The sequence below is a fragment of the Hermetia illucens genome, chromosome 1 (genome assembly GCF_905115235.1).
Source record: "Hermetia illucens chromosome 1, iHerIll2.2.curated.20191125, whole genome shotgun sequence".
NCBI classification, from domain to species: Eukaryota; Metazoa; Arthropoda; class Insecta; order Diptera; family Stratiomyidae; genus Hermetia; species Hermetia illucens.
In genome coordinates this window covers 148842894-148866628 of record NC_051849.1, presented here as the reverse complement: position 1 = coordinate 148866628, position 23735 = coordinate 148842894, and the positions used below count along the sequence as shown (strand labels likewise).

The 23735-nt window shown below is 44.6% G+C and overlaps 1 protein-coding gene and 1 non-coding gene across 2 annotated transcripts in view; both read right to left on the bottom strand.

The window, feature by feature from the left end:
* LOC119646254 (protein Spindly) overlaps positions 1–23551 on the bottom strand; it is a 37483-nt gene extending 13932 nt beyond the window's left edge. The window contains exon 1 of the mRNA XM_038046659.1: positions 23021–23551. Within this exon, the coding sequence (XP_037902587.1) occupies positions 23021–23551 (531 nt within the window). The remainder of the gene's footprint in view (positions 1–23020) is intronic.
* On the bottom strand, positions 6646–6717 carry Trnaq-uug. The gene has a single exon. It is a non-coding gene; the product is annotated as a tRNA-Gln (tRNA).
* Positions 23552–23735: the final 184 nt, after the last annotated feature.

Sequence of the window (23735 nt, the reverse complement as noted above, 5' to 3'; positions counted from 1 at the left end):
TCGTCACATTCTGTCAAAAAAAATTTACACCCTCCTTTCGCAAGTATGGGAAGCCCCCCTTAAACTGAACCCAAAATGGCTGTATGTAAAGGGATCCACAGACCACATGTTCTCACTATATTTCGTAACAATCGGTCCAGCCTTTCCGAATAAATTGGGTGTGACAGACAGACAGCCGAATAGACAGACATCGACTCGATTCTAATAAGGTTTTGTTTCATACAAATTCTTGAAAATGAGTCCTTCAACAAATATATTCCAAATCTGACAGCAAAAGAAGGCATAGGCTACTCAATATAGAAGGCTTCGAAAGATCTAATACGATAAAGACAACGAATCCCACCCATTTAACAGCAAACAAGTCAAAATATCGGAAACTGGACGCTTCGAGTATACAGGTTTTGTGTTCATCTTATGTAAGGAACTTTCGTTGGACATATTTCTTTTCGCACATGGTTAAAAATTCAAAATGTTTCTTGATATATTTCCATGCACCGGTTCATACTAAACAAACAAACACTTTCTATTTCTCCATATTGATGGCTACATACATACAGTGGCGGAAACGTACTCACAATTTTTAAATATATTTTCCGTTAAAAAAAATGTATTTTTAAACTTTATATTACATTTTATTAAGGTTTTTTGTGAAACAAAACCTTATTAGAATCGAGAGGTGTCTGTCTGTCTGTCACACCCGATTTATTCGGAAACGGCTAGACTGATTGTCACGAAAATTGGTGAAAGTATGTAATCTTACGTTTAAGGGGGCTCCCCATACATGTGATTGGAGGGTGCAAATTTTTTTTTCACTGAATGTAGCCATGTGGGGTATCAAATGAAAGGTTTCTTTTAGTAATTTTCGAATCAGGTTTAATATTTCATATTGGGTGAAACAGAGGGGAGTGAGGGCTCAAAATATGACCCCCAAAAAGTGTAACAGGTTTCGTTCTCAGAACCTATCCAACCGAAAAATCTGAAAAAAATCACAGTGGTGCATCTCTACGAAATCTAGGCCTCAAAAGATATCAGGTTCCGATATCTGCACAAATAAAGTTAATAATAGTATATTTCCACATTTTAGAAATTTACCCGGCACCCCTCTTATGTTCATCCCAGAAGTACAAAATTTGGCATGCGTGTAATGAAGAACATAATGCATAGTTGCAGGTGGTCAAAAGGTAGTATAGGTCCCAGGGCGAAACGTGGATTGGTACCCACGATGGAGCATAAAACCTGGGAAATGCCTGCTGAACCAACACCAACAGCTCTACTATCAAACCCTATCTCCACCTCGGACGGAGAAGGATGAAGGCGAGTCTCCCGCGCTTAAAAACGGGACAAATTGTATCAACTGGCCTCCAGGTTGGGGGTTGGGTAGGGCTGACAACCCTACACGGAAAACCGATGTTACGAAGCCACGAAAGGAGCCTCGAACAGGATGGATTTTACAACGACGAACCCGGCAATGACAACGGATTAACGATTTGCGCTTTTCCTCATGGAACGTGCGCTCCCTGTACAAGATAAAGCTGATGAGTAGCTAGCCGATACCCTGTCCCAGTATAGGGCTGATATAACAGCGTTACAAGAGATGCGATGGACAGGGACCGGTTTTCTGGAGAAGAGCCGCTATACCATACATTATAGCGGTCACCCAGTAAACCATGTGCTCGGAGTAGGTTTCTTAGTCAGCCAAAAAATGAAACCTACTGTTATCGGCTTTGAAAACATAAGCGAACGGCTATGCACTCTGCGCTTGCGAAGCAAGTTTAGAAATATAAGCCTCATTAACGTGCAGGCCCCTACAGAGGAGACTGCAGAGTCGGAGAAGGATACCTTCTACGAGGCAGTAGAACCAACCCTCGAAGCCTGTCCCAGATATGATATTAAAATCATACTTGAGGATTGAGGATGAGCCAAGTAGGGAAGGAGCCCGTATTTAGGCGATACGTTGGCTCCCATAGCTTACATCAAAATACAAATGATAACGGACTGCGGATTATTCAATTAGCAGGGTCACACGAAATGGTTGTTGGAAGTACCTGGTTTGCGCGGAAAGCGGTCCACAAACATACGTGGGCCTCTCCAGACGGGACCACTTTCAACCAAATTGGCAACGTGTTGATCGAACGCCGCCACCTCTCAGTCTTTATGATTGTCAGAACACATGGGGGCCAATACAGGCTCGCAGCACTATCTCGTTGACTTGGTGCTTTAGGCTCGAACAAAAACACCGCCTAGAATCCCCTCTGACGATTAGGTGAGAGTTATCACGGAAGCCATCCACAACACAGCTTTCCATAACAACTATAAGTCGGAAATGGCTGCTGCAATAACAGCAGCTAACAGATGTCTTGGAGGTGAAGCATCAACAAATGATCTTCACAACCACCTGAAGAACGTTGATGAATGTCAGAACATATAGGGGGACCAATATAGATTCGGATCACTATCTCGTTGGCATGGTGCACCGAGCTCGAATAACAATACCACCTAGAATCCCCTCTGACAATCAGGTGAGAGTGAACACTGAAGCCATCCACAACACAGCATTACGCGACACCTATAAGAGGGAAATGGATGTTGCAATAACCGCAGTAAACAGAGGACCTGAAGATGAAGCATCAACAAATGATCTTCACAATCACCTGAAGAACGTTATCATGGATACGGCCACAAACATACTTGGCCCCAGCCGCAAAAGGAGTCGGAACGGCTGGTTTGGCGATGAATGTAAGCTAGCAACGGAACGGAAGAATGCCGCATACCGAGTAATGTTGCATTCTCAAAGAACGCGGGCACGCGCAGAGACTTATCACGAACTCGTCGAGCGGAGAAGCGACTTCACAGACGGAAAAAGGAAGCCTGGGAGAACCAACAAGTCTGTGAACTCGACAAGTACAGGTAGCAACCGCACCAGGCGCGGAAATTTTTCCAACAAGTCAGCAGGATGAAGCCTTATAAACCTCGATGCTCATCCTGCCGAGACAAAGAGGGAAATCTGATTTCCGACAGGGCATATTGGAGCGATGGGTTGACTACTTTGATGAGCTACTGAACAACCAGAACATCGGCGAGTTGGAGGGACCGCCAACTGAAGGCGACGGACAAATACTGCCACCACCAAGTTTAGGAGAAACAGTCCGTACAATTCATCGGCTAAAAAATCATAAATCGCCAGGAGCCGATGGAATTACAGCCGAATTGGTTAAATATGGAGGCGACCAATTACACCAAGTGGTTCATCAACTTGTGCTCAAGGTGTGGGACAGCGAATCAATGCCCGACGACTGGCAAAGAGGCATTATCTGTCGCATACATAAAAAGCGAGATATCACACAGGGAAGCAATTATAGAGGTTTCACGTTGCTGAGTACCATCTATAAGATATTGTCCGCTATCTTGCTAGGCCGGATAGCCTCATACGCCCAGAACATAATTGGACCATACCAAAGAGGCTTCACTCCAGGCAAATCAGCAACAGATCAGATTTTCTCTCTGCAGCAAGCGATGGAAAAACTGTTGGAATATGGACAACAGTTGCACCATCTATTCATAGACTTTAAAGCCGCCTATGACAGCATAGCCAGGGTAAAACTATACACGGCCATGAGAGAATTCGGTATCCCGACGAAATTAATAAGACTGACTAGGTTGACCCTGACCGATAAAAGCAGCAGGATCACTCTCAAAACCATTCGGCATCAACAACGGTCTACGACAAGGGGATGCCCTATCATGCGTCCTCTTTAACCTGGCCCTGGAGAAAGTGATCCGTGATGCTGAGGTAAATGCAAGAGGTACGATCCTCTTAAAGTCCACCCAACTACTGGCCTATGCTGACGATATCGATATCATGGGAAGAACCACCTAAGACGTGCAAACTGCCTTCATCCAGATCGAGCAGGCGGCGATCGGCGCTAAATCTTGGGCTGCACATCAATGAAGGCAAGACAAAATATATGGTGGCAACGTCAGCACCGAAGACGAATCAACCAACAACATCAAACCGCACTGGTCAAACAGGAAGAATAAGGATAGGAGAATACAACTTTGAGACCGTTGACAATTTCTCCTATCTAGGGTCGAAAATCACAACCGATAACAGCTACAATGATAAACTCCGCGCACGGTTGGTGTCAGCCAACAGAGCTTATTTCAGCTTACAAAAACTGTTCCACTCGAAACGTCTCACCATAGGGTCAAAGCTCTTACTGTACAAGACTATAATTTTGCCAGTCCTAATGTATTCTTCGGAAACTTGGGTTCTTAGCAAGAAAAATTGCGAACTCTTGGCCGCGTTCGAGAGAAGAATCCTCCGAAGAATTTTCGGCCCCCTACATGAGGATGAACAATTCCGTAGCCTAGACAATGACGAAATCTATGAGCGATACCATGACCGTCCGGTTGTGGATAAAATCCGGCTCAATAGGTTACGGTGGACGGGTCACTTAATCCATATGGATGAGGATGATCCCATTCGAAAAGTCTATAAGAGCAATATCTATGGTAGGAAAAGAAGACGAGGCAGACCCTGCCTAAGATGGAGCGATGGCGTAGATCAGGACGCCAGACTGCTTTTAGGGATATCGGATTGGTGGACCTCGGCGCAAAACCGGGATGTCTGGAGTTCCTTATTAAGGCAGGCCTAGACCAGACACTGGTTGTTGCACCGTTGATGATGATGAGTGCACAGTTTGGTCAAGTTTGAAGAAAATCCAACTATTATTAACAAAGTTATAGAAGGTGAAACTTTACAATTTGTTATGAATTTCGTCCACTCTACAACCTGTATGACGTCATCATCACATATCAATTCGTCAATACCACAACGAAATGAGTTCTTATGAATTGGGTCGCAGAGAATTATTTTGTTTTAGTTTTTTAGTTATCTGACAACCAGACATGTGTGTATGAAGGTATATAATATATGCGTGCTAATGAACTTTGCGGGTAGCGCCTAATTAAAATAGATATAAGAAGTAAATCGGAAATATGGGTTCGATCAATTTATATACGTGCATATATGTGTAAAGTATTCGGAAATAGGCAGTTTGTTTGTTTAGGGTGAGCATAATATCTATGGCTGTAATATGTACGTATGTCTCGTGGTTTGGAAAAATATGAAGGATTATGTTAAATTTGAAGCTGTATACGGATAGAAAAATGTGCGTTGAAATTTCTTACATAAGATGAACACAAAACCTTTATACCCGAAGCGCGAGCTTCCGGTATTCCGACTGGTATAGTATATGATTTGGTAGCATATCATGATGATGATATGTAATTTCAATTTTTGAAAAAAGTAATAAAATTACTGCCATTTTAGTAAAAATGCGCGGAAAAAAACACGCTTAAAATAAATTTTCTAATTTATGGTTCACTCATTGGAAACAACGTGCTTAAAGTAATTTTCTTAGTTTATTGTTGAATTATTGTGTTGTTAGAAAACAACTGCGTGAGAAGCTGCGGCCCTTTATCGTTAAAGTGGTACAGCACGGCCAGTTGGGTCCAGTTCGCCATTAACTGGCAACAAAATTCTAGTTAGCCTCGGTCGGCTGAATTTCACAAGGCGGTTTTGTCTTCCTTAATTCCTACACGTGTCGTGTTTTTGAATTAATATAATGGAGCAAATGTCAACTTGTAACCATTTCGGTCACGGCCTCTCACTCTATATGCTTCATTTGGATCAGTTTCAAAAGTAATAACGGAGCCCTTTCGTTTGATATCCCACATCATGATATGCTGTGAAAAACCATTCAATAAATCGTAAATAATAGTTTCACACAAAACCTTGAAAACGACTCGGATTTTTTTGAGCGAGTGACAGTTTAAAGGTCAAATTCTAGGAATTAATAAAATGAATATTACCATCAAAGCATAAACGAAATATTAACCCAATTTCAAGAAGATCTACGACTCGTGGGTCTTACAGGGGTCGTTTTCTTTATTTGCTGCTATTGAGTGGGAACTTGTATTAATAATTGGTTTTGTTTCGTAGCGAATGGAACACTTTTATTTTATCTATTCAGAACGGTTCCACAATGAATGCTTTCTTCTTTGTATAGCGATAAACATGAAAAAATAACGATACTAATATAAAAGATGAGAAACGTATGAAACAAAACAAATTATGTCAATTATATTTGTATATAAAGGTGTGGTGTCGATTTGTCATGGGTGGGCGTTGCAGCTCGTCACGGATCTTTATCACCGTAAATCCCTATTCTCGATCTTCGATTGTTGTATGAATAGTTGATGGTATGCAGCTGGTGTATAAGATAACGCTCGATAATGATAGCACGAGTCTAGCACTCAATTATGTATTTAGGTTGGCCAAAACGAAAGACTTGGTAAACAGTACTAATTAAACGGCAGGCACCTGTAAAAATAGTGCAAATGTACCACATTTTTAGGTTTGCGCCATAAGGTGCCCCCGAATGAATATTTGCATAATTGTTCGCGGTATCTTATATCATTGACAATTTAATGAACAATTCTTATCGTGAACTATCTTATATGAATGGTGTCTAATTGGGGACTTTCTTATCTGACAAGCGCGCTAATTACGAACGTTAGAGATTCGATTCTTGCAGTTGCAACCTAAGGCGAAGCACCAAAGTTAATAAATAAAAATTTCGTAGGTCCCACCGAGATTTGAACTCGGATCGCTGGATTCAAAGTCCAGAGTGCTAACCATTACACCATGGAACCACATATCCGCCGTGCCATACAAATATCTCCGACAGTTCAATGGTTGACCGTTTGAAAATTCAAAACAAAGCAACGCCCGTCTTTTGTTTTCTCTGACCTCAATACAAAATGAATGGCGAAAACAATGAAAGTTGCAAGATATTTCGAGTTGGAGTGAATACATGGGGCATATTGTAGTATTGAATTGGGTCTAAATGGGGGAGTTGAAACAAAAAGGTGGAAAAATTCCCAAATAAAATAGCAACTTCTACCGCGCAATCATTGAAAATACTATTTATTTCGCTTTTGCATTGCTTCAGTCTAAGCCTGATTTGTATGTATCGATGAAAAATTTCGGTCTATGCATTAATAGAAAGTACCTGACTTTATACATATAAAAACTTCAACCGATAATAATTTACTCATTTCGTCATTTATAATTCAGGGGCTCATAAAAAGTGAGTGATCAGACGGACTGAGCATTGATGTTCAAAGTATGGGACAACGAATCAATGCCTGACGACAAGCAACGAAGCATTATCTGTCTCATACATAAAAAGGGAGATATCACGCAGTGCAGCAATTATAGAGGTATCACGTTGCTGAGTACCATTTATAAGATATTCACCTCTATCTTGCTAGGTCGGAACATCACTGGCCCATACCAAAGAGGCTTCACTCCAGGCAAATCAGCAACAGATCAGGGTAAACTGCACACGACCATGAGAGAATTCGGTATCCCAATGAAATTGCTAAGACTGACTAGGCTGACCCTGACCAATGTGCGAGGCCAGATAAAAGCAGTAGGATCACTCTCGATACCATTCAACATCAACAACAGTCTAAGACAAGAGGATGCCCTACCATGCGTCCTCTTCAACCTGGCCCTGAAGAAAGTGATTCGCGATGCCGATGTAAATGCGAGGGGCACCATCCTCTTCAAGTCCACCCACCTACTGGCTTACGCTGACGACATCGACATCATGGGAAGAACAACCCGAGATGTTCAGTCTACTTTCATCCAGATCGAGGAGGTGGCGTGAAGTCTTGGGCTGCACATTAATGAAGGCAAGATGAAGTACATGGTGGCAATGTCAGCGTCAAAACCAAAAGAACGAACCGTTGAAAATTTCTCTTATCTAGCCTCGAAAATCACAACCGATAACAGCTATGAGATGAAATCCGAGCACGGTTGTTGGCAGCCAACAGAGCCTATTTCAGCTTACAAAAACTGTTCCGCTCGAAACGTCTCATCATAGGGCCAAAGCTCTTACTGTAAAAGACTATGATTTTGCCAGTCCTTATGTATTCCTCGGAGACTTGTGTTCTTAGCAAAAAAAACTGCGAACTTTTGGCCGCGTTCGAGAGAAGAATCCTCCGAAGAATTTTTGGCCCCTACATGAGGGTGGACAATTCCGTAGCCTACATAACGACGAAATCTATGAGCGATACCACGACCGTTTGGTTGTGGATAAAATACCACTCAACAGGTCGCGGTGAGCGGGTCACTTAATCCGTATGGATGAGGATAATCCATCCCGGAGAGTCTATAAGGGCAATATCTATGGTAGGAAAAGAAGACGAGGCAGACCCTGCCTGAGATGGAGCGATGGCGTAGGTCAGGATGCCAGACAGCTTTTAGGGATATCGAATTGGTGGACCTCAGCGCAAAACCGGGATGCCTGGAGTTCCTCATTAAGACAGGCCTAGACCGGATACCGGTTGTTGCGCCGTTGATGATGATGACCAGACTTGTATATGAAGAGGGTTGCATGAATAATTGGCGCCATTAACATGTAAACTCCGAACATTCATCGTCATTTACCTAAGGACGTATGACTTACACAGGATTGTAAAACTTCAATAAGAGAAGCTGACCGGAAACATGACAATTTAAAAACGACGATTGGATAGTTCTCGCACAGTGTTTCTTACAATCCATAAAAGACCCGGTAAGCTCAGCGTGGTGTACGGCGTGATCAAAAGGTCACTGACAAACGCAATAAGCGTTGGCCAGGAAAGCAGAAACTGCGGCAAATAACAATGATTAAAGAATCGCACACCGCATCATGAAAATCCTTGGAAATGGTCGTTAGCGTTCGAACCCTCAACCACAAGTATGAACAATTGAATAGGTAGGAGCACTTCACCACGGTTCTCAACCATACCATACTATAGCCTGTGGATACGGATTACTTTCTCAAATAGAAGTGAAATCATCTCGGCCAACAACAGTGTGGAGCCGTCGAGAGTGATGGACTCTCTGTCGAGCTATTCATGCTGCTCCTGCCATTTATTCCAAAAACACAGAAATCTGAGATCTTCCCCAGAAATTGGAAGAAGATGATTGTAAGGAATCCGAAAAAGGGCAGCCATCTGGATTGCGACAATTGGAGGGTCATTTCGTACTCCCTACTGCCGCAAAAATAATAACTAAAATAATCCTGGACCGGGTCAAGCAGCATCTCGAATGCTTGGTCGACAGATGGCTGGCTTCCATTCTAGATCCACTGCATTGACCACATCAACACCTTGGGGAACATTTACATACATACATCCTCTGTTCATCGACCAAGACATCTTTAATTAAACACCTCGACTACGCTGATTACATCTACCTGCTCTCTTACCGAGTCATGGACCTTGAGCAAATGGGTCTGGATTTGGAAAGAGAGGTAGATAGGACTGAAGATAACCGCCACCAATACGAAGATTCCTAATGCGGCGGGTCATCCTAGTCTTCCTTTTTACATTAGTGAAAAGAATATCGAAGGCGCTGTTCAGTTTGTATATCTCAGAAGGGCCGTTTCTGTCGACGGCGGTACCGAACTTGATGTCGCTCGATGTATTAATGGTCCTAGATCCACCTATGCTGCTTTTTCCAAATTCTGGAAATGCAGTTATCTTCATATCAAATTGAGATCCATCAACACCATCAATGGCGCAACAACCGGTATCAGGTCTAGGCCTGCCTTAGTAAGGAACTTTAGACATCCCGGTTTCGTGCTGAGACTCACCAATTCGAAATCGCTAAAAGCTATTTGGCGTCTTGCCAACGCCATCGCTCCATCTGAGGTCGGATCTGCCACGGCTTCTTTTTCTACCATAGATATTGCCATTATAGTCTTTCCGGGTTTGAACATTCTCACCCATACGGATTAGGCAAACTGCTCACCGCAACCTAGTGAGCCGGTTGTTTTCATAATCAGACGGTCGGGGTATCGCTCATAAATTTCATTGTTATATAGGCTACGGAATGAGAGGTTGAGGTTAAGTTTCTCCTGGTTTGCTATATGGAAGTGGCGCATGTAGAGTGAAATCCATTGTTACTCGAAAGCTCCAAGTCTTCATCAGTACTTATCTGTGTCGTGCCATCCGAATACGCTGGCGCTTGATAAAATTTCGAACGAAACGTTACCCATGGACGTGTTGATCGGAAGCGGAAGTGGCAGAGGATAGGCTCCATTCAGTGGTAATTGGCAACCATAAAACTGGGAAGTGTAAGTTTTGTGTAGTCAGGTATATGTAATCTGAAGTCATCAGTATGACTCTTTGGTGATCATTGTTGCACAACAAAACGAATACAGAGTAACAAAATCAATCCAGCAAACTCGGATAATACAATCATCGCCTTCAGCGCTCTGATCTCACAATATGGTCTTCGGTCAACTATGATATTTTATAATTGAACCCTATTTGCGACCGTGGATTCTAGTGCATTCTGCAAGAAACAAGTTATCAACAATTGTTCCTCACCACCATACTAGGCTGAAGCTTTTATTATTAAGCGGACGGAAAAAGGATTCGCGACAATATTAAATTTTTGTTGCAGGTATCCCGTTCCGTCTATGCCCCTTCTAAATGCTAAATTTTTAGTAGAGCGCTTCCTCGGTAGACTAGTACGAGCAAGTTTCAACGTCCTCAACCATAATTTCTTGCTAGTGATTTTAATGCTTCGAGGTTGTTCAAAGGTTTCGTATCCGTATGTTTTCGCTTTGAAAGCGTGAATCATCCCCGATCCAGAAATTTCTCAGGGAGTTTGGATAATCAAATTAGGGTAACCTTCCTAATAACCGAAATTGATGCTGCTGAAATACATGAAGCGCTCTTTAAGATTAAATTGGTGTTTACATAAAAAGCGATTCAAAATACCCCAACTTATATTTAATGTGGAATTGGAACCGGTGCAGCTAAGGTGAAACGCGTTCGTATTACCTTCTGCATCGAAGTATAACAATTGAAGAACCAATGAAACGAAAAGGGCCCATACAGTGTCTTGATTGTCAGGAGTTTGGGCGCACGAAATCCCACTATCCACTTCCAAGTATATGCATCATCTGAGATGACCCCTATTCCACAGCTCAATTTCCATTATAATATAATCTCCGTGCCAAAAAATTCGGTAACAACCACATTCCCAATTACAGGAGATGCCCTGTATACGTTGAAAATTCATACCACCAACCAAAAGATTCTTAACAAGCGATCTAAACCCAACCACTTTTTCCAACGATCCGGATATATTTATGCTTACTTAAACCCAGTCTATTTTGTCTTATGTTGATACTGTGAAATTTAATTCCAGAATCAATATAGCTGAAGTAGAATCTATAATGGTTCAACTCATTCAAAACATAAACCAATTCATGGCATCAAAACAAAACATGGTGCAAGAACTCATGCGAAACCAGATGCTGATTCTTTAAACCATTCTTGCAAAAAATGAGCTCTGCTACACTGCTACCTGCCACTGAAATGCGAAAGGTGTTAACTAATATAAAATAGAATTACAGGCAGCCCTCATGTAGAGCATCTTCCTAATATTGGAGACTCGTACTGGGGCTGGAGACTAATGTTACCTAGGGGCGAAAACTTCCGGGCTGCCATATCGACGAACTTAGAATTCGATGTGTTATCTGGTGGCCGACCAACCATCTGGCAATTAATCGTCGTAAAATACTTGAACTTATCAAATTTGGCATAACAAGCAATGTAAAAAGAAACCAACTATCTGCGCAACCCTGCTTTGGTCTAAGTTCGGACCATTCGCTGGCTCTCATAAAATTCTCAAACCTCCAACCAATCCTTACCGAGCCCATCGAGCTGACAGCAAAGTAGATTGATTGCTTTGATTATCGCAAATCTGTCCTCGTAATCAACACGATCAGGCTCCACATTTCTCCACAAGTTTTAGCATTAACTGCCCTGCATGCCACATCGAAGTTCCAGTCAGTCCTCCCAGTTTCCGATCCTCCAAAATGTTCGAACGATAAATTTGAAAAAGAAATAACTGTAGCTAGAAAAGCATAACAGCAAGTATTGAAAAGGGTAAGCATAAGGATCTAAAGAGTTTCCTTGAAAATTTAATGCCTTTCCAGAAACGAATTATTTGGGTAGCGGTGAAGTTAAATAGACCAATTCGATTGTCAGACGGCAGCTGAGCGACACCGAGAAAGGTTCAATCTTTATTCAACACTTGAGAAGCGGCTGAAAAACCGAACCTGGAGTTAACGGAAGAAAAATTACCACTTTCGATTCCCCTAGATGCACCCCAAGCGACTGGCAAGACCATACTGATCCTAAAATCCTTCTGGTTTCGACCTCGCTTCAGGTAAAAGCTAACGGATGAACATGTTCGACGATTCCATGCTTTCTCCTGAACAAGAACTTGAGAAAAGGAATCATATCGTTCTCGTCCAAATATTGTTAACGTGACAGACGTTGCATATTTACCTTTATTCGGGATCATCATTATTTATATTTGCTAGCATTTCTCTACTGTTCTGTACTAAGTGCCTTTGGGACGACGCACTCATCGGCTCTGTCCATTTATGCAGATAGGGTGGGTGTGATAACCCGTCAGACTGAGAACCTTGGTTTCGTTGCTGTTTATCTTCATTCCGATTCTACTTGCTTTTCTTTCCAAATCTAGAGCGAAACAAGTATAGTCGAGGTGATCGAGGAAAGATGTCATCATTCATTGAATCCACTGACGAGCGACACCTAGTTACAAGCGGTCGATGTTGAACTTAGGAGGTCGCAGTTCCCCAAACCTGCGGGAAGTGGTGGGCGCAATACGTAGGCGAACGTTAGTGACCATCAGATGATGATCCCTTTCGAAGCCGATGTCAACGACTTTCTTGTTATATACATCCAGCAGATAACCCCTAAATCTACTGCTGATCCGAAGTGGTCGATCTGATTGCTCGTACGGCGTCGGTCAATTGAAACCCAACCGACCTTATGGCAGGCTCTGTGCTCGAAGAACATGCCAAGGCGGTGGAAGTTGCAAAAATCGAAGAACCTCCCATGAACATGTCATCACATGTCCGAGCAAGGTATTGTCTGATCCCACCTTTGCATTCAGATTACCCATCAATGTCACAATGTCACCTTTAGGAAGCCTCCCCTGAACTGCGTTTAATTGCTCGGAAATCTCCGTTGGTGCATGGTATTGTACAATTTGTGTCCGGATAGCTGAGTGGTTAGAGTACTCAAATCTTACTGGTGGCAGTGGGATTTGTATCGTGATTTGACGTCGGATACCAGTCGACTCAGCTGTGAATGAGTACCTGAGTCAAATCAGGGTAATAATCTCGGCCGAACGCAATGCTGACTACATTGCCTCCTACAATGTACTGTAGTGTACCGTTACGGTCTTGAATGAAGTGCTCTAACACACTTCAAGGCTCTGATCCAATATCGATTGTTGCGCCAACGATTATTGTTATTATTGCACAATGGTGATGCTCCTTAACCTGGACCAGAATTTTATTCTGGTCAGTTAGACGAGGGATCGAGTACAATGGACTCTCACCTCATACACATACCTGCATGATTAATTTATGAGCAACTGCATGCAATAGGAAAGGCTTCCTAAAGGTGGTATTGTGAGATCTGACACTTTCTTCGGACTTCCTTCTTCTTGTTTACCGTAACGACAATGGTGGAATGTATGTAGACTCCTGCAACTTTCAGCGTCTCGTTATCGGTAGCTGGCGGTTTCAGGACAGAACTTGCTACATGGTCATTTGGGTTTGGACTGACCGGTAGGAGCTATCACAATGTGGTTAACAAAAGAGGTGCTGCCATCGGCCGCGAAAGGGACAACCATCTGATGGTCGCTTACCTTCGCTCGTGTGTCGCTATTGCCTCTGGTTGCAGAAAACAGAGCGGTGACCCATCTTGTAACAGTGGGAGAAGCCGATAATATTGAAACATAAAAATGTTTCTATGTCTACTGTGAATGAATCGGCCACAAGATCTGGCTGATTGCAGAAAGGCGGTAAAAGGAATTCCATCACTGAAATGTCTAGCTGCTTATTAAGGCAAGTCTAGACCGGATATTGGTTGTTCCGCCGTTGATGATGATGAAGTTCCATCTGTTGTGGATGATACAATAAGTCACCTTAATCTGCGCCTACAGACTGCTCTTTCAAAGAGAGTACAGATGACGGCCTTGACAGTCTCCCTGCGGAACTTTCCCGTAAAACTCCTACAAAGCTGCTAAGTCCACCTACTCGTAAATTAAGAGAATCTGATAACGTGCATCTTGTGTGCGGCAATTGGAAGAGTTTTTACGTGCTGCTAGTGCCAATATAACACCTAAAGTCATCTTGGAATACATCAAAGAACACTTCGTTAGATTGATCGACAGCGATCCTCCTTCAATGACCACACTAACATCCTTCGGATCATTTTGGAGCAGTGTTTAGAGTTCTCCACTTGAACTCCTTTGATTTAAAGAATTCTTTCGACAGCTTGACCAGGGAGTGTATCTAACTTGCTCTACGCAGGAGGAGCATTCCGCAGAAATTAGCAAGTGCCAGCAGAGCCGTATATAACGGCGAAATATGTCACGCGCTGCATTGAGATAACATTTCGGAAGAATTTGAAGTCCAAAGCGAAGTCAGGGTTGCATTTTGTCACCGATATTTTATCTTCTCGATATCGATGACGCTCTTTATGTTGCCGTGGTCGGAAGACATGGACGATGCCATCTTTTATTAAACACCACGAGTACGATGATACTTGCTCTCTCACTTTGCTCATTTTGTCAATAGCTTTGGTGAAACGGTTCTGGACTTAAAGGAGTTGGCCAGGGTTGGATTGTAAATAACCACTAACGAAACCAAACTACTGAGTTTGACTGGTCGTCTTCCTATTTTTGCATGAATATACAGAATATCGAAGAATTAGATCAATTTGTTGTTGATACCGTTCGACAAATTAACCATGCTAAATCCGCTGTATTGTGCAAAAGCTGGAAATTCGACCATCTCAACAACAACATCAAATTGAGGGGGTTCCGCGTCACCGTTCTCTTTGTGTTGTTGTGTATGAGCAGCACACCGGATTTGACCACCGTTGTTACTGAAAGGCTTTAGGGCTGCGTTAACACCTGTATCCACCATGTCATCGGTGTACTCTGGCCTGAGAAAACGAACGAAGATTCAGCATACGAGCCAGTTACCGGAAGGGTGAGCGACGAGTGGGTCGCACTTGTAACACATGAAACAGAATAGCAGAGCAGTCTTAATTTCGCGGGACACCCGGAAGGAGTGGAAGCACATTTCGTCTATCCACTGACGACGAGAAGATGAAGGCGAGTCCCCCGAAACTAAAAACGGGACAAATTGTACCATATGGTTCTCCAGGTTGGGGGTTGAGTAGGTCTGACAACCTTAAACAGAAAAACGAAGTTACACAGCGATGAAAGGAGCTGGATTGACTAACTGGATTGAAAATTTGCGGCAAACTCGGCAACGAAAACGGACGAACGATTTGCGCAATTTCTCATGGACCGTGCATTCTCTGTACAGATCGAATGCTGTCCAGCAGCCAGCCGATACCCGGTCCCAATATAAGGCTGATGCAATAGCGTTACAAGAGATGCGCTGAACAGGGTCCGGTTTCCTGGAGAAGAGCCACTACACCACATACTATACACCCAAACCATGTGCTCGGAGTAGGTTTCTTAGTCAGCAAATAATGAAACCTGCTGTTATCCGCTTTGAAAAAATAAGCGAAAGGCTATGTACTTTGCGTTTGCTGCCAGGCAAATTTACCAATATAAGCCTCATTAACGTTCACGCGCCTACAGAAGAGACTGCAGAATCGGAGAAGGATATTTTCGACGCGGCATTAGAACGAACCCTCGAAGCTTGTCCTATGTATGATATCAAAATTATACTTTGAGATTTTGACAGCCAAGTAGGGATGGAGCCTCTATACAGGCGATACATTGGCTTACATAGCTTACAGAAAACTACCAACCATCACGGATTACGGACTAGCAGTGTCCCATGAAATGATTGTTGGAAGTATTTGATTTGTGCGGAAAGCGGTTCATAAACAAACGTGAGCCTCTCCAGACGGGACCACTTTCAACCAAATTTATCACGTGCTGATTTAATGCCGGCACCTCTCAGTCTTTATGATTGTCAGAACACATGGGGGGCCAATACAGGCTCGCAGCACTATCTCGTTGATTTGGTGCTTTAGGCTCGAACAAAAACACCGCCTGGAATCCCCTCTGACGATTAGGGGAGAGTTATCACGGAAGCCATCCACAACACAGCTTTCCATAACAACTATAAGTCGGAAATGGCTGCTGCAATAACAGCAGCTAACAGATGTCTTGGAGGTGAAGCATCAACAAATGATCTTCACAACCACCTGAAGAACGTTATCATAAATACGGCCACAAACATACTTGGCCCCAGCCGCAGTCGGAACGGTTGGTTCGACGATGAACGTAAGATAGCAACAGAACGAAAGAATGCCACATATCGAGTAATGCTACATTCTCAAAGAACGCGGGGACGCGCGGAGACTTATCACGAACTCCGTCGAGCGGAGAAGTGACTTCATAGATGGAAAAAGGAAGCCTGGGAGAACCAACAGGTCTGTTAACTCGAAAAGTGCAGCGAGCAACCGCAACAGACGCGGAAGTTTTACCAACAGCTCAGCAGGATGAAGCCTTATACACCCCGATATTCATCCTGCCGAGACAAAGATGGAGATTTGATTTCCGAGAGAATGGGCATATTGCAGCAATGGGTTAAGTTTTTTGATAACTGCTCAACAAGCAGAACATCGGCGCCAACTGAAGACGATGGACAAATATCCGTGCAATTTTTGGCTTAAAAATCATAAGTCGTTAGGAGCCGATGGAATTAAAGCCGAACTGGTAAAATATGGAAGCGGTCAACTCCACCAAGCGGCTCATCAACTTATGCTCAAAGTGTGTGATGCCGGATGACTGGTAAAGAAGCATTATCTGCCCCATTCATAAAAAGATAGATAAAATGTGTGTGTGTGTGCAGTGCGCCCAGAACATCAGTGGCCCATTCCAAAGAGGCTTCACTCCAAGTAAATCGGTAACATGTGGCGCAACAGGGTTAACAGCATTCGAAATTTGTGCGTTTGTATATGGCTTGACGCTCTTTAGCAAGAAGGGCAACGTGGATCACTCCCGCGATCACCATCACGGCCGGTTCAGAGACAGTGCGGTACGCAAACGCCACCCGCAATGCTCCCGTCTCTGTACTTGCGCGAGACGTTTACGATATACCTCCATTCTAAGAGCGTCAGCCTATACCTCTGTGCCGTAGAGCAGGGCTGCGTTGAACTCATCAGGGGATGTCGCCTGCTAGACGTAGGACCCCCAATGTTTGCCATTAGCCTACTTAACGCCGAAAATCCAGCTGCAGCCTTGTTCGCTGCTGCTTTGATTTGTTCAAAAAAGCTCATCTTTGAGTCAAGAGTCAACCCGAGGTACTTTACCGCTGATTTTGACTCGATTATCGACTCGCCGAACGATATGGGACGCAGGGTCTAAATTCTCTTTTTAGTCAGGATGACTACTTAAGTTTTTTCCAGCGTAAGGTTGAAACCATCAGTAGTCATCGATCCGCTTACCCGTCGCATCAATATGCCGAGTCTGCTTTGCGCCTGTTCGACAATGCGTCCAGCAACAAGCGTCGCGACATCATCTACATAGCCGACTAGGCGCGACTCTTCTGGCATGTCGAGTTTAAGTAGACTATCATAGGTAGCGTTCCCTCGACGTGACCTCCATCCTCCTTTGACCCTCTAGTGTTTCATAGAGCAGGGAGCAGTTTCTCAGATAGTCCCTCAATATCCGTAAGAGATAGTTCAGCACGTTGAAAGTATTGTCTAGTGTGCCTAGAATATCTTTCCATCTTACGGAATTAAAGGCGCTTCTGACGTCAAGCGTTACGAGGAGCACCACCTGTCGGCGACGAGTTCGGCGGCTATGTGCCTCCACTCGTCGGACGGGGTCCACGACTTACAAACCAAACTGCCGGAGAGATAAATATCCAGCAGCGCGTATCGCTTCAGCGAGTCTACTTCTGATGAGCTTTTCGAGCACTTTCCCAACAGTGTCAAGCATACATAGTGGGTGGTATGAAGACGGCAATTGGGGGTCGCCTTTCCCTTTATGGATCAGCGCAAGCTTCGCCACCTTCCAACGAGCAGGGAAAGTGCCCTCTTTCAGGCAAGCGTTGAATGCGCCGAGCAGTAGGTCTGGCCGGTGTTAGAATACCAGTTAGTATACCCCTGCTGGAATACCATCTGGTCCTGGCGCCTTCTTGCTTTTCATAGAGAGGACTGTCTGTTCCAACTGTTTTATAGAGAAAAGTAGACAGTCCTTTGCGCTCTCCGCGCCGACGTCATCATCCCATACAGGGTGCGCAGGGAAGAGTGCCCTTACAATGCGGTCAATCTGCTCGGCCTTAAGTGAACAGGGTTTCCGCAGAGCCCCGATTTTTCGGGTTGCCAGTTTGTAACCGAGTCCCCATGGGCCCCCATTCACCTCGTCGATGCCATTCTGCTGTGGCGCCACCGCCCCCAGGAGAAACCTCCAGTTCGGCTCCACCAGTTCCCAGAGTTTCGACAAACTTCTCGGTGTTCACTTTCGCGACGTTCCATGCACAGAAAGATCGCCGGGGTGGCCCACCGACAGTTTGCGTCCACCATTTCGAAAGCAATGTATTGGTGGTCGCTTGCCGAGAAGTCTTCCAGAACTCGCCACCCGTCCACCAGCGACACCAGTGATTCCGACGCGAAGGTTACGTCTGGTATGCTTCCCTCGCAGCCCGGGCGCCGGAACGTTGGGGTGGATCTGGTGTTTAGAGGACTGGTCCTGTTCTCGCCGCCATTTCCAGAGTTCGTTTCCCTCTGGAGTCTGTGTGAGGCATGCCCCATTCAAGTGCCCTAGCATTGAAGCCACCCCCGACCAGGATCCGCCCATTCGTGCCTAAGATAGCGTCGTCCAAAGCATCAAGCCTCCGACGAAAGTCCGGCATCGTCTCGTTCGGCGTAAGATAGACACTAAAAAACGTTATCCCTAAATACCGAATCCAGACAAAGCCATCTCGTCGGCCTCGGCCTGATATGTCAGGGTGCCATGAAACTGGGCCCTTATTTTGATACTGCTCACTGATGAGTATTAAATCAGTTTCGGTTTCCACAGCGAACTGCGCTAGCAACTCGTAAGCGGTCGCACGCCGGTGCATATTGATTTGTAGGATGTGAATCATGTTGACCGTGTCCTAGCTCTTTTCAATTCTGCTCTGAAAACTCGACACCGCCCCAAGCCTGCAGTGTGCGCAACGTTCTCATCAGTCGCTCCACGGTCCCTGCATAGGACGCAGCTTTCCTTTTCATTGCAGGTGTTCGCTTTGTGGCCTGCCTGACCGCATTTACTGCATGTTGCTCTTCTGTCAGGTCCCCGACAGTTTGAAGATGTGCACCCATAATCCAAACATCTGTAACATTTGGGTGGAGGCGGCCCTGTGATAGCGTAGCCAGGGTAAAAGTGTACACGGTCATGATAGAATTCAGTATCCCGACGAAATTGATCAGACTGACTAGGCTGACTCTAACCAATGTTCAAAGCCAGATAAAAGCAGCAGGATCAATCATAAATACCAGTCTAAGGAGATGCCCTATCGTGTACTCTTTTAAACCTAATTTCTCCTATCTAGAGTCGAAAATCAAAACCGATTGCAGCTGCGCTGATAAAATTCGCGCACAGTTGTTGGCTAACAAAAAAGCCTATTTCAGCTTATGAAAACTGTTCCGTTCGAAACCGCTCACCATATGGTGGAAGCTCTTACTGCACAAGCCAATAATGAGCCTCAATACAGGAGGGACACGTATCATCTTGAGTAATAGGCAGCAAACTTTTCCTGCCAGCCTGTGTCGAGCAGCATTTAGGCTCTGCCACCTGTCACTATGGGAAGCTTGTTCCCAGTTTTTGAAAACAGACTTAGCGGTTTCTGCATTCCTGAACGATTTTCGAGGTGATCAAAGGACTACTCAATGTCCTCAATGCAGCTTGGCTATCACTGCAGATTGCGATGCACCTGCCCTTCAACCGTTCGTCAATCACCCAGTTTGCCGCCCTTAGGATCGCACAAACTTCGGTTTGAAAAACCGTTGCATATTGTCCCAAAGGAAAAGCCCACTTCTCGTTTTTATTCGAGAGGTAGACTCCGGCTCCAGAACCCTTTTCTGTTTGCGAGCCATCGGTGTAGAAGACTTCCGTATATCCCGCCACGCATTCCTCTGGGTCTTCCTAGTCCTCTTTACGCTTCAGGGTAACTTCATATCTTCTACCAAACAGATGTATGGGGACACGAGAATCGGAAGGCATTGTAAGAACTGGATTCAGTCCTCCCAGTAACTCTTCCAATCCTCTGTGTCCCCCCCCATTGTGGTTTTATTTGGATTAACTGACAGACCATGTCTGAGGCACCAGCTGTCTATCAAATCACCGGCACCTTGTATATTCCTACACACCGTTCCAAGATCCCAATCAACTGCAAGCACAGCGTGTGCAAATGTTGCAGTTCGCATAGAAATGAGTCATCTTCTTGGGGGCAGCCCTTCGTTGCTTCTGTAGTCAGGTGGCGATCGACCCCTACCTCAGCGCACAGCAATCTTTGCGTTAGCATAGCATGGATCCACTAAATTAAAGCATCATCAACACCATCCGCTCTGGCGGCATCACAAAATTTTTGAAAAGGCGCACAGTCAAAAGCCCCTTCAATGTCCACGAACACCCCCAACGCGTACTCACCATTCAAAGTTCCATCCTCTATCTTTGTGACCAAAGAATGAAGAGCAGACTCACAGGACTTTCCACGTTGGTAAGCATGTTGGTTTTCACCAAGTGTGTGTGACCTAAGTGCGTTTCCACGAATGTGACGCTCCACCAGTCTCTCCAAACCTTTCAGCAAGAATGAAGTCAAGCTGATCTGTCTGAAGTTCTTTGGATTAGAATAGTCATCTTTCCCAGGTTTCAGTATGAAGACTACCTTAACCTGTTGCCAAGAGGAAGGCACGTAGCCCAGAGCAAGACATCCTCGGAAAATATTTCTTAGGGGTCGCTCTAAATGCTCCATACCCTCCTTTAGCATTGCCGGATAGATGCCATCCATGCCAGGTGCTTTGAAATGTTCAAAGGACAGTATGGCAGCTCTCACCTTTTCATGGGTAACAACCGCTTTCGCAGTGTTCCAGTTCTCCTTGCAGCACTTGCGTGTTGAATGGGTTCCAAAAACCGTCAACTCTCCTCATGCCACTTCTCTCACCCATTCTCCCGGGTGGTGTACTTCCAGAAGGGTCTTTATTGAATCCAGTCTGGAGCTCGTGAAAGTACCGTCGGGTTTTCTAAGAGAATCCAACTTGGCCGACTCATTCCTTTTGAGGACTCTGCACAGCCTTGAAGTCCCTCCTTCGCCTTCCAGTCGCTCACAGTACGCTCGAAAGGAGTCTCGTTTCGAACACCCAACGAGCCTCTTATATTCACGCTGTGAATTCCTGAAATTTCACCAGTTTTCGTTCTTGTTACTTTTGCAAGCACGGTTCAGAAGTCGCCTGGTTGATTTCCTGAGTTTTTGCAGCTCCCGATTCCACCACGGAACCGTTTTACCGCTTTGGCCTCGGGAAATAGGACAAGCTTTTTCATAGCACTACAAAAGTGTGCAGTTCAGAATTTTCAATTCATCTTCCGGCGCCAAAGGAGTCCTTAGTCGCCTAGGGAACTGTACTTTATTGCCAAGAATTTCATTGAACTTTTTCAATCCGCTTTCCTAGGGTTCCGTCTTTGTACTACAGACTGTTCGCGCGCAATATTCAGATTGAATTCTGGATATTGGTGATCTGACAGTGAGATCTCGTCTAGCACTCACGAGTGTTTAATCAACTCTAACAATTTTGAGGTACAGATTGTTAGGCCAATTACTTCGCTTCTTCTCGGTCGCACGAACGTAGGGGCGCACCCTACGTTTGCAGTCATAAGACCCGCAGAAGTGATGAAATCAAATAGCTTTACCCCTCTTGGATTGCATTTGCTACTGCCCCAACAAATATGTTGAGCATTCGCATCGCAATCTATTAAGAGCTCGAGACCACTTGATTCTGCATACGCCACCAGATCCCTAAGCTCTTGCGTCGGTGGAGGATGCAAAGAATCATAGGGTAAATAAGCGGAGGCAACTATGATGTTTTTCCTCTCGCCATTTATCTCGTATTGTATGATGACCGTAGCTAAGTCCTGGGAACAGTACTGTCTCAGCATAGTTCCGTAGCCTACATAACGACGAAATCTATGAACGATACCATGACCGTCCGGTTGTGGATAAAATCCGGCTTAATAGGTTGCGGTAGGCGGTCGACTTATTCCGTATAGATGAGAATGATCCAACCCCTAAAGTCTATAAGGGCAATCAATATTTATGGTAGAAGAAGGCGACGTAGATCCTGCCTCAAAAGAAGCGATGGTGTGAACCAGGACGCCATACAGCTTTTGGGGATATCGAATTGGTGGACCTCGGCGCAAAGTTGGGATGTATGGAGTCCTTTATTAGACAGGCCTAGACCGGATACTGGTTGTTGCTCCGTTGAAGACGGTAACGATGACGCGTTGGCACTGTTGATACCCTACAGCTTATTTGGGGTAATTGGCCGTCGTATCTATACATTATATTTTTCGATCATCAGGTGGCTTTGATACTCGCTGACCACAGCATATCAACATTCTCGCTGCAGGTGATATACTCTGTGGTAATTATCAGAAGAGAAGAATTCATGCCAGACGGCGAGAGTTCCTCAAGGAATCTCTATAAATGAGTGATTGAAGCAAGATTGAGCCTAGCAGGGCTCTCGGATCATCGAGCACGTAGACTATATTCCATTTCGAATCAGACGAATCCATGCACGGTTGTTATCGACAAAATGTACTTTTGTGAACTTTGTAAAGGGATAAAAAAATTCACTAAATACTCACGTCTCGCTCAGCTATCACCATCATTGACGAAGTCACTTTACTGCGATACTCATCGACCTTTGCCAGGAGCTCCAAATTCTCCTTCGCCAACTGCAACTCACGCTCCATACTCCCATTCGAAACGTTCGGTAGTTCCTTGGGTTCTGCATTTTCGAGATCTTCAACTTTCCTGCGCAGGTCCTCATTCTCTTCCCGACATTCATCGAACTTCTGCTCCCAGTAGGCAACGTCCGAAGTCGCCTCTGAATATTTCTTCTTCAAATCGTCCACTTCACTCTGAAATTTCTGCTGTACCTTCTCAATTTCAGACGTTTGCGAGGCTGTGACGAGTTCCAGCTCCTGCGACAAATAGGATTCCGCGGCCGAGGCCGTTTCCCAGCTGCGTTTCAACTCGTAGATTTTCTGTTGATCCTCGTCGTGAGCTGACTTGAGTTGTCTGTACTTCTCGAGAAGCTTCTTGTACTCGCTGATGATTTCATCTTGGGAAAATGAATCGGTAAACTCGTCTATACCCGTTTTATTCACGTCCATCGTATGTTTACGACCCACGACCGTTTGGTTTTTTGATTTTTTGAATGGAATGTCAGTTTGGGTAGTTGGATGACGTCTGTCACAGTGAGCGAATGTTCAAACCAATATTTTAGGCGTTAATAATATAATGGACCACGAGCTCCGTTTTCACCATTTTGTAATATATCCGCCAGGCTGCTTCCGC